The sequence below is a fragment of the Protobothrops mucrosquamatus genome, unplaced genomic scaffold (genome assembly GCF_001527695.2).
Source record: "Protobothrops mucrosquamatus isolate PMUCROS unplaced genomic scaffold, P.Mucros_1.0 scaffold1580, whole genome shotgun sequence".
NCBI lineage: Eukaryota > Metazoa > Chordata > Lepidosauria > Squamata > Viperidae > Protobothrops > Protobothrops mucrosquamatus.
The window spans coordinates 63,615-76,742 of NW_015387743.1; the positions used below are offsets into that span (position 1 = coordinate 63,615).

Genomic DNA, 13,128 nt, shown 5'->3' on the forward strand with positions numbered 1-13,128 from the left:
ATAATTATGTTTACAAAGATATTCAATTTTAAAATTTAAATGTAATAGAATATATGAAATGGCTAGAGGATGATGCAAATATTTTTTAAAAAAGAAGGGACCAGAGACTATCAGATATCATATTCCAACACAATAGCAGGAGTCTTTGCAACAGAATAAGGCAAAATAGTCAGGAGTTCCAAATCCAAAATGTGATTAATCAACAGAGTTGACAAAAAACTAACATGATGACTTCTATAATTAAATGTGCATCCTGGAATATTACTGGGTAAATGTATAGGTAGTATGTTTCTTTTTCATTTTCTACAAGATTATATGATTTTTCTCTAAGAAATTTAGTTGATAGGAAATAATCTGGTAGTGTTATCTAGCTACATGTGTTTTTATAAATAGGCCAAGAAGGACCAAAAAATGGGGTGTGCTAAAGGGAGTATAATGAGTCTAATGTTAGTTTATCTTGATATGAAAATAGAAGAAATGAATTCTGGAAATTATTATAAAGATGAAATTCAAATACTGGCTGAAATCTAAAGGGAGAATGTTAAGGTATCTGTTAGTATTTATATGCTACACAGACAACAGGTAAATTGGGATAACCTGGGTCATTGATATGTGTACCTAGAAATGTAGATTTAATTATGGGGATTTTAATGGTATAATTAGGCCAGGTTTGGAAATATTGAACTTAAAGATCAAAGACATTTTTGAAATGGAGGCAATTTTCTTTCTGGGTCATATGTCACATGATATGATCCAGAATAAGCACTGACTAGAACTACTTAAATTAATATATAAAGAAAAAAGAAGAAGTCATCTTTAGATGAATATAGCTGATTAAAAATGAAGAGTGGAACTAAAACAACCAAAACAAAACAAACCCTGAATTTAGAAGAAAAAGCAAAAACATTTATTTTAATCTACTGCATGTATAGAAGTACTAAAAGATAAGTGTAAACTCCAGAATATTCACTTTTAAAAATATTTGTGTTCACTGATGTACATTTAATGAACATGTTCACCAAATAGAGAATGGGAGTACATTTTCTTAATACTTAGAATTTGCTTTCCTATTTTCAGAAAGTAAGCTCTGTTCTGTAGTTGAAATCTAATAATAGAAGATGAATTTCCTAAAAATGAAAATAATAGCTTCATTTTATACCATCACAAAAGATGGAATGGTTTATATTTCTTTGCACCTGACACTTTTCTATGCTGACTTTTCCCCCAACCCACCCACACACACTATCTATTTCTGAATTCCCCTGCACCCCTTAATTATGTTTTTTCCCCCTTTCAAAGCTTTTCCTCCCTCAGGGAAAAAAACAACAACAACCCACAATGAAGTCTTCCCTTGTGCTGACAGTGCTGCTGTCCTTACTAGTGGCAAAGCTACGTCGTGGTTACTGTATTGAGTCTCTGGAGCAACAGATGCCCAGCGGAGTCCAAACAAAGGTGAGGCAAACTGAAATGTTATTGAATATATGGTGTGGCAGTTTGCTAAAGAACAACCCCCCCCCCCCACCTTCCTGTGCTCCGCTTTAAATCTACGTATAAAATCGTACTGGCATATTTAGGGAAGATGTCTCAGAGGGACTACAGAGTAAAATGTGTCTGCAAATGGAGAAAAACATACCTATATTCCTTGACATGATCACAATTGGGATCGGAATTTCTGTCACTAACAAGGCAGTTGTTAAGTGAGTTGTGCCCAATTTTACAACTTTTTTTTTTTTTGCCATGGTTGCCGTGGTTGTTAAGCAGGAGTTAAGTGAATCACAAGATTACATTATCCAACACCCCCAAAAATCTCCTCCCCCCCCAATGTCTCAAACTGCCAATTTGGGGCTGATTTTGGCATTTCCCCAAAATTTTAAGGTATTTGTTCAGGATGTTGAATAGGAATTCTTGAGGAAGCAGAAAAATCTTTGGATCAATGGTACTTAAAGCTGTAGGAAATAGTACTGGGAGAAATTAGCACAATAGCTAATTTCAAGCTAAGAACCTTGAAGTTAAGGAATAGGATAAGAAGAGATACAACAGTTGCTTTTGTTGCTTATAGCTTGTATTTTTCTTTTTCTGTTCAGTTATATCTGATTCTCAGAGACTGCCTGGACAAGTCCCTTCAGTTTTCTTGGCAAGGGTTTCCAGAAATAGCTTACTATTGCCACTTTTCTAGGGCTGAGAGAAAGTGACTGGTCACCCAGATGGCTTTGTGCTTAAGGCAGGACTAGAACTCACCATCTCCCAGTTTCTAGCCTGATGCCTTAACCTCAGCACCAAACTTTTTCTCACAGCCTGTATGTAACTGTCTTACATGATGGGTTTGTTGTTGTTGACCAGATAGTTAATCTTCCTGTTGCTTATGTTTTTTTGTTGTTCATCCTGAACTAAGTTAACAGATGTATTAACACAAATGTGTTGATGCCACCAGGTAATAGAATATCTAAGTTTGCCTTTTCTCGGTTCTTCCTCAGTTCATAGCTATATTTTAATTATTGGCTCCCTTGAGTCCCTCTGAACTGTTTTCCACATATCCTTGGAATGCTTCTCCTGTATGTCACTTTACCAAACTTTACCAAACTACAGAGATAGCTCATCAAACAGAGATTGGGGCCTCTTTTTCTAGGGGATTTTAGCAAGGGGATTTTTTTTAAAAAATGTGCCTCTTTCCATCCTGCAAAATCTGGTGGTGCAATCCGTTCTGAATTTCTGCAGTCTACAGGTAGTCCTTGACTTACGACCACAGTTGAGCCCAAAATTTCTGTTGCTAAGTGAGACAGTTGTTAAGTGAATTTTGCCCCATTTTATTACCTTCCTTGCCACAAATGCTAAGTGAATCACTGCAGTTGTTAGGTCAGTAACACGGTTGTTCAGTGAATCTGGCTTCCCCCTTGGCTTTGCTTGTCAGAAGGTTGCCAAAGGTGATCCTATGATCCCAGAACACACCAACCATCATAAATACATGCCAGTTGCCAAGCATCCGAATTTTGATCACATGACCATGGGGATGCTGCAGCGATTATGTGCAAAAAATGGTCATAAGTCATCTTTTTCAGTGTCATTGTAACCTCAAACAGTCACTAAACAGACTGCTGTAAGTCAAGGATTACCACTATCTTCTACGACATTCACAGACCACAGTTAAGGCCTGTCGTGCATTTATTGAATACAGTACTTCCTGGCAGAATAAGCTAAAACTCACATCAACTTTCTCTGTTCCAAATCTATAGAAGAGACTGTCATCTAATCTGATACAAAAGGGACATTCATTCGTAGATATAAAAAGAGGAAGTTCAATAGAGGATGAGGTACAATTTCCTTCTTCCTCCCATTTCGGTTAAAAAAAGGGGCTTTATGCATTTTAATTTGCTTTTGGGGGCAAGGCCTGCAAGGAGTCTTAAGTGGCTTCTTTTGTCAAATCCCTTTTGAATTAGATCCGTTGAGGATAAAAAGCTCTGAGAAATCCATTTCTGTCCTCTGCCATCATAATCTTTTCTTGTTGCTTCTGTGCAGTCCAAAATAGGACTCAAATTACCATAGCCTTACCGCTCTTAAAGCAATTCCTTATTTTTGGATGTTCTTGAAATTTGGACACACTTTGCTCTGTCCCCTCCTTCAAATTGCTTTACTTACAGCAGCCACCACCAAGTTAAAGTAGCGTTCTTTTCTTCTAGGCTGATTAACATATTGTATAAGGAGCGGTAATTGGCAGCTTTTTAAGTAAAAATCTGCTCTTACCTGGAATTACAATTGAATTGGCATCCGAAGGGAGAGATTTCATTAAGGTTTGCAGACATTACTTGTTTAGCTGGTATTGTCAGTATATTGGTAGCTACTTCTCAGAAAGCACAGTCAAAGATAGATGAAGAATCTTAACACTCACATGAAGTTTTCTACGGTAGGTCTAGAATTTGAGAAGTGGGGGGTTAGCTGTGGAAATTGGTGTTCTGTTCTCAGAATATTCGGTGAGGAGAGTTTTCTGGCAGAAATAGAGAAGTACTTTGTTACACTTCCTATTAAGCCAGGGACAAGTCAGTCAATTGCAGAGTTTTACACTGTCTAGGTTGACCAATTGATAGGTGATCAACCCACTTGGAAATTTAAAAAATGGCTGTGGAAACCTGGGTTTTGGTCTTTATCTTTAAGAGAGATAAAGGCTAGTTTCTTGGTTGCACTGACAAAATCATCGGGACCCAGGTTTCATGGACCATGTCATTTCAGATTACCCTTCCCATATATATCAATATATTGTCCCTCACTTGCACAGAGCATCTAGAAGTGGGATAGAGGGGAAAAAAACTTTCAGAGCTGTGGGTGGACAGGAAGATACAGGAAGTAAGTTGGAAACAAGTAAAGTTATTATGTGGATTATAGATTATAGAAATCAACTGTTAGTGAATGTTTCTTAAATGTAAACCCAGACAACACAGTGTTTACCAAATATTAACGTGATTATGTTAAAAAATTAATAAAACATATTTTAAGAAAAAGATACAGGAAGTAAGTGAAGTCCTCTGGAAATGTCTAGCAGACCATCTTTATCCTGCGGCAAAGAAATGATATCTTCAATTCATAGTATTGTGTGGAATTTGATTTTTGTAGCACTTGCCGTCAACCCTACTAGGGAGATCAAACTGGACCAGGAAATCATCTCTACAGGAAGGCTAAAACTACTTTTACTGAAATTGGCTATAATAACAGAACATTATAGGTCTGATTGTGCTATACCTTCTCCTCTTTATTGTTCAGTGAATTAGGGAGGCTTTGGGGAATAGGCTGGAGAGAAGCCTATTTAGTTAAGAAAATTTATATGGCCGTCAATCTCACTCTCAGTGACTCTGGGTGGCTTATAAGGATAAAAGCCCAATACAAAAACAAAAAGTAATACCCCTTCCCCAACAATCAAATGAGCCATTTGATGGGCTCCATTCCATTCTGGGGTCCCCAGGCCTGTTGGCAAAACCAGATCATTTAGGGCAGAGGCCCCCAAGGACTGTTTCTGTGGAGAGAGGGTTTTCCACGGACCAGAGGAGGCGTGGTTTTGTGTGCTGCTTGCATCCAGCGAATGGGGCTTCGCTTGTTTGCGCAGACTGGTTTTTGGCATGCTGTGGATCGGTGTTGGTGCACGGACCAGGGGTTGGGGTCCCCTACTTTAGGGCCTTATGAAAGAGTGCTGAAGTGGGGGCCAATTTAACTCTGTGGGGATAATGTTCCACAGGGAAGGAGCCACCACAGAGAAGGCCCTTCTTCTTGGCCGGCTAGATGGACCTCCTTAGGAGAGGGGATTCATAACATTCCTTGCCTCCATGCTCTGGTGGGTTGGGTAGATAAAACTAGGAAAAGATAGTCTTTCAGATAACCTGGTCCTAAGCCATGTAGGGCTTTGAAGTTAACAACCAGCAACTTGAACTGAAGACAAGACTCCTGTAATTTCCTGGAATGAGGATGGGGTTGTTTATTTAGCAACTACATAGTGGATTAATGAAGTTTACTATATATTTATTCTGCTGAACAAATGAAGCAAGATAGCATTTAGAATGTTTGGTTTTGCCTTTCATTGGACTGAGCCTCAAATAAGAAAGAGCTGAGAGGTTGCAGTAGGCATTTTCAGCTATGATTTTGCTACCTGCACGGTACAGATTATGAGGAATTATACTTTGAAAATACTTACATATTGAAAAGGGATGTGCCTAAGAGATGGGGTCAAGATGGAAATAGAATGTTGAGAACGGGGGAAATATTAGTTTATGTATTGCTATATCAACTTTGATATCATGTTGTTTTTTCATTTCAACAGACGAACCCAAATCTCTATAAGCTGCCACTATCCTTGCTCCGACGATTGTATGGTGGCCAAGGGATATCTTATGAGGCACTGCTCAGGCTATCAGGCAAAGAAGAAATCAGTAAGTAATCACTAAGAAAACAGCCTCAAAACAACTCAAGAATGTTTGATACGTTGAAAGGTTTTCGTCTATATTTTGAGTGTCAAGTCAGCCTTATAATAGCATCTAATATTCAGCAACAAGATAGCCTGTACATGTTTTTGAATGGAATGTGAGTATTCCCTTCACACCCTCAGATTAAATGAGGGAGAGATTTTCAGTGAAACCCAAAAATGTACAGCTAGACATTCAAAAAGTCACAGTAGAAACAGGTTAAAATGGTATTAATTTTCTCTGAGACGAGAGAATTCCACAAAGGATTTGTGAATATTTCTAATACTACAAAATGCAATGTGTATAACAAGATAATAAAATTCCTCTTGTTGTCTTAAAATCTTTATGACAGTGTCAACATTTTAATCCCTCAAATTTACAACTCATTTATTTCAATATATTCATGCTGAAGTCATAGATTGACGAACAGTGTACATATACAAGGGGCTATAATACAAAAAACAGGGAGAAAAATGATAAAATATAATAGATACATAGAGGCAAATGTATGGAAAAGGAATCCTTACTATTTCTAAAGGCTTAGTGTCCACCATATTAGTAATTTGACAAACAAATCTCACTACTTTTAAGGGTTTAATAAGGTTATTCCCTGCAACTTTAAATATATGTAATGTGTATATAATAGTACAGGTAGTCCTTGACTTTCAACCATTTGTTTAGTGACCGAAGTTACAGCAGCACTGAAAAAAGTGACTAATGACCGGTCTTCGCACTTAACGACCGTTGCAGTAGCCCCATGGCCGTGTGATCAACATTCAGGTGCTTGGCAACAGGGATGTATTTATAACAGTTGCACTGTCTCAGGATCAGTCGATCACCTTTTGTAGCTTTCTAGTCTGCTTCCAACAAGCAAAATCAATGGAGGAAGCCAGACTCACTTAATGACTGCATGACTTACTTAACAACTGCAGTGATTTGCTTCACAACTGTGGCAACAAAGGTAATAAAATGGAGCAAAACCCAATAACTAACAATCTGAATTGCTTTCTCCACACGTCATCCTTAGTGAAGCGTGCAAACCAGCGTCTGCATTTCCTGCGTCAGATGAGGAGAGCACATCTCTCTCCTTCTGTCCTGGCCGCTTTTTACAGAGGCACGATTGAGAGCGTTTTAACAAACTGCATCACTGTCTGGTTTGGTGGTAGCAGTGCCTCAGATAGAAAGTCCATGCAGAGAATGGTAAGGACAGCCGAGAAGATCATAGGAAGCTCACTCCCTCGTATTCAGGATGCTGCTTCTAATCTAAGCGCTATGTGCTTAGAGCTCAAAGCATTGTTAGAGACCTCACACACCCACTTTATGGTCTGTTTCTGTTGCTCCTCTCTGGGAGGAGGTTTCGAAGTATTTCTAGCAGGACTGTCCAATTCTGTAATAGTTTTGTTCCCCATGCCATCCATCTGGCAAACTCACAAGATTCGTTTCTCTCGCCATGCCCATGTATACAGAACCCGAACTAGACTGTTGTTTCTCTGTGTCATATAATATATGTGGATATATGCATAATTCGGTATGTATTTATTTATTTTTGTCATATTTATGTAGTGTATATCGGAGGTGGTGACCCTCTGAGAGCTGAATGCAACGAAATTTCATTTTAATGTATGCCGATTAATGTACATTCAAAGTGACAATAAAGTTATTCTATTTCTATTCTAATAACTGCCATGCTTAGCAACGGAAATTTTGAGTTCAATTGTGGCTGTAAGTCGAAGACTACCTGTACATGTTAACCCAGGAGGGGAGAGGTTAAAAATGGAGCATGTTTTTCAACTATACGTCATGTATTCCAAGAACTGGGTTTACTTTAAAAACTGTTTCTTCTATCTTAAAGAAGCTAAGCGTGGTTTGAGATCAGATAAATTGTATCAACTCAATCTGTTCAAAAGTAGCAAGTGAAATAAGAAAATGGAAATTGAGTAGAAGTGAAAAGATTTAGAATGGGAACAGAGTTTGGAAATTAAACAAAAATGTTGGAGAAAGGAACAGCAGAAAGAGAGAAAAGTGTATAAATGACAGAAGGAGACTGCATGTCTTTGTATGGTTGTGTGTTCATTAAGTTTGTAATTACATGTGACTTATAAAAAAAATCAATCCATATTAGATTTTGATGATTGGAGGAGGCGTGGATTTTTAAACAGAAAACCTGAACATAGTGATATATTTTCATGATAAATTGCAGTGTGTATCTATGTTCCATTCTTCATTAAAATGGGATATAGTTAGGGTTTTGGTGCATTTTAGCCTTCTGCTTTGTATTTTTTTTCTTCAGATCCCCAGACCCTTGCCTCTTCCCAGAAACGTAAGTTAATCAGTTGATCTCTGCAATCAGCACTGCTTTTTCTATGTTTCAGTCACTGACGGAATAAACTTTAGTAGTACAGGTCCATCACTGGAAAGGATAAGGTGGATCAGTCATGTAGTCGTAAGGTGAAGGCACATTTGAACTGAAGTCCCAAAGTGCTTTTTCAAGAGGCAACTGGATTCTCTTGTCCAGTTTGAATCCAAAGAAAGTCCAGTTGCTTCTTGAAAAAGTACTTTTGGAACAACCATGACCTGGATGACTGAGAATCTCCATAGACATTAGAATTGAAGAGAAAATTAGTTTGGCACTATTTTAAATGCACTCCTCTTTCAAAGCAAACCAGCTTTGTGCTATCTGCAGCCAGCTCTGAGTTTAGGGAATTTTTGTTTCACCTATTTCCCTTTTAAATTTAGCATTTACTGTGGTTGTTCATGGAGGTTAGGATTTCCAACCACATTACAGTTCTAGTGGAGAATTCAAGTCTGAGAATGACAGATGCAAGAATTTTTTCTAGTTCTTAGTTAGGTCCAATGGAGGATAATATAGAGAATAAGATATAAAGTTGAATAAAGAAGACATTAAGTCTGCCTAGTAAGCTTTAGTTCAGTGAGATTTTTAGATCATTAAATACATTTCTGATTTTCCAGTATACGAAAAAGACTTGTCTGCATAGCAAAATCCATTTTTGCTAGACGTTTTTGTATCTGTATGTCACAATTTAATGTACACATACAAAAATGCATATCTTAAGAAAAAAATTATATATGATATCTACTGAGTGTACATAGATCTGAATTTTACTATGAAAAGTATGAAAAAATGTTTGGAAAAAATGTTTCCACCCCCCCCCCCCAATTAACATTAATATTTGAACTGACTTTTTTGAGAAATGTGTGGGTTATGGGACTAAAAGTAATTTTCGGATTGAGTAGAATTACGAATCTCCCTTTGGATCCTTTGTCTCCCCAGCTACATCTCTAATATTATGTAAAATGTGAAGATGTTCAGGAAAGGAGATAGAAAAACATGACTGAGAATAGCTGTAGCCAGCATGGCTCCTGGATAAGTCAAGGGATTTTGACATCAGAACGTACCAACCAGGACAAAGGATTGGTTCTATTGTTGTTCTATTATTAAGTTACACTGAGTTCCATTCAGTTTATTTGCCTCTTCAAATGTTTAGGTTTACAGTATTAAAAACAAAATTAACCACCCCAACATAAAACAACTCTTTTGATTAAATGATTGAAATAATCTGCTTTCAGATAGTTATTTTATTGACTGAATTACCACAGAAGCTAAGATAGGATAGTAACAAGCCATGAGCCAAAAATGATTCAGACGGAGTCTCTGAGCGACTCTTATATTCAGCCCCTATACTTTGCCATGAAGTAAATATTCTACTTTGTTGATCAACAGTCGATTCTAGAAACTTATTTAATATAGATAAAAGTAGACTGTTATATACAAACATGCACTTATTACTATCATGCCACATTCAGAATTATCTCTGAAATTCAGAATGCAATAAATAAGCCTAACAGATGATTTACAAGTGCTACATTAACTCAAGACTGTTGCTTTTTTCCCAGTTTGTTGAAAACTGTTTTGTCTAATAAACTTAATATTTCCATAGGAGACATGCATGATTTCTTTGTTGGACTGATGGGCAAAAGGACCATAGAGCCGGGTAGGTGTGTTTGTGAACTGAGGATGCATACGCCTCCTTAAGGGTCCTTTGTGAGTAGAATAGAACAGAACAGAATTCTTTATTGGCCAAGTGTGATTGGGCACACAAATGTCCAAAGTGAAAAAGTGAAAAGTGAGGCACAAGCAATCCCAGCATATCTTCTACCTGCTCATCTGATCTCTGTCCTTTCTCTAGCTGTGGAGGTGGTTGTTGATAAGCAGAGGAGGGGCTGTGGTCCTCATTTAGGGACAGGAAGCTGGATCAGACAGGCTTTTCGTCTGATCTAGTGGCAAAGCCTGTCTTACATTCCAAATTAAATTCAGAAGAATATCAGAAGAAAATCCATGTACTTATGGTGGTTATTTAAATAATGAAATAGAAACGCCGCTGAGTCACATCATAATTCAAAAGATACATAAGAAAGTAAACAGTACCCTATTACATACTTCCAGAAAAGAGAGAGGGACAGTCTTTGTCCCCAAATGCATATGTAGCCACTCTAGCATTTCCACAGTCCTGGAGCTCCCTTCAATTGCCAAATTTAATTTCCTATTGATTTGAGGGAATATTAATGTAATACAGTGTAATGTTTATTTCACCCAAAGACTATATAAAATACTGTATAGTAGACCGCCTGTGTGTGTGTGTGTGTGTGTGTGTGTGTGTGCGTGCGTGTATGTGTGTGTGTGTGTGTGTGTGTGTGTGTGTGTATATATATATATATATATATATATATATATATACTGTATACACACACACACACACACAGTGCTTTTTTTCTAAAAAAAAAAAAGGTGCCGGAACTCACACATGTCATACAACCCGCCTTGCTTACCCTACAAGGTTCCATCCAATCAGTATGAGGCATTCTATCGCTTTATGTTATTTTCATATTAAAACTTTCATCCGCCCAAAATCTTCTAAGTGCAATTTACAACAACCAAAAGCATCTGCAGGGGAAAAGGACAAAATTAATGAAAGTGCGTTGCCATATTGTGATTCAAATTTTGCCCCTTATGTACTTGTGACATTCAGTACAAACATGACAAAATGAAGCCTGCATTGTTATATCATGATGCATATTCTTATCGTTTAGGTGTCCTCCTTATTAGGAATGGCTATCTCTGCCGACCACCACAAGATTACTGTAATCATTATGGAAATTTGATATTCCTACATCTTTTCTCAATTACATTTTATGCTGTACTATAAGAAGAAAAGCCTCTTCTCTTTTCCCCTTCTTTCATGGCAATTTTTGGTCATTAGAAAAGGGCAAACCTAATTCTGTATTTTTTTCCCTTCTTGTTCCTTCAGTTTTGAACTTTCCTTCTTGCTTTAACCTTACCTCTCCCTATTATCAAAGTTAAGCAATCAGGTACAGAACTCTTTGCTTGTGTTCTCTATCAGCCATATGAAAAACCGTACCGAATAGGGTTTCCATCAAACTGATGGGAGCTAAATGCTTCAGCTCGAAACCAGCTTTCCTTATACTTTAATTCTAGATAATTCCATGGAACTCAGTAAGGAAACATTCCCTGGCTTGAGTGACATAAACTACTCACCAAATGCAGAATGAGGTAAGGAAAGAGGGGTCAAAACTCAAAACTTTTAAATGGGTTAAAAAGAGAAATTCTTCAACAGTTTTCATAGATTTTAACTCTTTACAAGATTTTAAACATGCAAGCAATTTCACATATGGTAAAAGCACACACAAGCATTCATACAATTTCTTATATATATTTGTATGAAGCAGATAGGAACAGAGTGTGACTGTGATATTAGCGGTCTTCCGTCATTTTTTTTAGGGTAAGTTAGATGAACACTGCAGATGCAGCAAATCTGGTAAGTAACCTGCCAGCGAGCAAAGTCTAGAGGCAGTGAATTTTCTAAAGCTGAAATAGGCAAATTTGTAAATAAAAATATTTGTAAAATGTAAAAATATTTTAATGGTTTCTGCCTAGAGTCAAATTACAAGTCTAATTCTGATGTAGCCTTTCAAACATCCACATGACCACAAGATGGCATCACATTCAAGCAGTTTTCTCTATATCAGTGGTGGCGAACCTATGGCACGGGTGCCAGAGGCGGCACTCAGAGCCCTCTCTGTGGGCACACGCGTCGTTGCCCCAGTCCTAGGCCTTCAGCTGGGTTTTATAAAACCTTTTCGCTTTAGGCTTCTGCTGCCGTGTGCAAAAAAAAAAGATTCAATCAATCAATCAATTTCAACTTCTCACGGGAAAAAAAAAGTTCTTGCAAAGTTGGAATTGATTGATTGAACTTTTTAGTCCCACCCAGTCTGCCGTTAGCACTGCAGCCACGCCCACCCAATGGGCCTCACCCACCCGGCACTCGACGATGCATAAGTGGGTTTTGGGTTGCAGTTTGGGCACTCGGTCCCTAAAAGGTTCGCCATCACTGCTCTATATCTTCCATCTGGATTTTTGTCACCCAAATAGGGTAGGCTATGGTGAAATTTGTATGCTTGTTCTTCTGTCAAACTTACCTTCACTTTTGGAAGAAACATGGAATTATATCCAGAAATTTGGACTGTGCCCAGTGCCAGTTTACTGTGCTCTTTATACTTCCCTGAGCAATGAGTGGTTCCAGGGGTAAGCTATTCAGGCTCAATGAGAAAACATTAGAGACTGATGAAGTCTTTGTAAAAATCACTTAATTTAAAAAAAAGTAACAATAGGGAAGCAAAGCAAACAGACACCAGGGGAAGACAACTTGGATAGCGTACATACAGTCTATATCATTTTTAGATTGGGAGCCACCCAGAGTTTGTCGTAAGACGGGCAGCTATATAAATGTTTTAATTCAATGGGTAAAATTAAGCATAGGCTGCATTCTCTATCAGTTTCCAACATTTTCTTCCCACACATTCTTCTATTTCCTTCCCTGCTGGAATGTATATCATATTCTGCAAGCTGCATTTAATATGCACTGAAGTAAAAATATTTTCTTTGCCCTTTGGGAAACCAGTTTCTAGCCTACTGCTAAAACATTAGTTGATCTTCATTACTAGTGATCCTCATGTATGTAACTAAAAACAGTCTTACCAATTCTCAGTGGTTTCAACCCTGAGATGTTAAATATTAGATCCGATGAAAATAGTTGGCTGTAACTCCTATTGATGTTTCTTAGATAATTGCTTAGATATTTCTCACTGGAAC

The 13,128-nt window shown here is 37.6% G+C and overlaps 1 protein-coding gene across 1 annotated transcript; it reads left to right on the forward strand.

The window, feature by feature from the left end:
* The first annotated feature begins 1,338 nt into the window (after positions 1 to 1,338).
* On the forward strand, positions 1,339 to 11,164 carry TAC3 (tachykinin 3). The gene is made up of 6 exons (XM_029285372.1): positions 1,339 to 1,469; positions 4,341 to 4,350; positions 5,798 to 5,906; positions 8,230 to 8,259; positions 9,899 to 9,952; positions 11,049 to 11,164. Exons 1-6 carry the CDS (start codon positions 1,339 to 1,341, stop codon positions 11,162 to 11,164), a joined length of 450 nt encoding a protein of 149 aa, XP_029141205.1.
* Positions 11,165 to 13,128: the final 1,964 nt, after the last annotated feature.

Coding starts and splice junctions, on each gene's coding strand:
- TAC3 (XM_029285372.1), top strand. CDS start 1,339: ATGAAGTCTTCCCTTGTGCTGACAGTGCTGCTGTCCTTACTAGTGGCA. Junction 8,260..9,898: donor CCTTGCCTCTTCCCAGAAAC/GTAAGTTAATCA, acceptor ATATTTCCATAG/GAGACATGCATGATTTCTTT. Junction 9,953..11,048: donor CAAAAGGACCATAGAGCCGG/GTAGGTGTGTTT, acceptor CTTATCGTTTAG/GTGTCCTCCTTATTAGGAAT.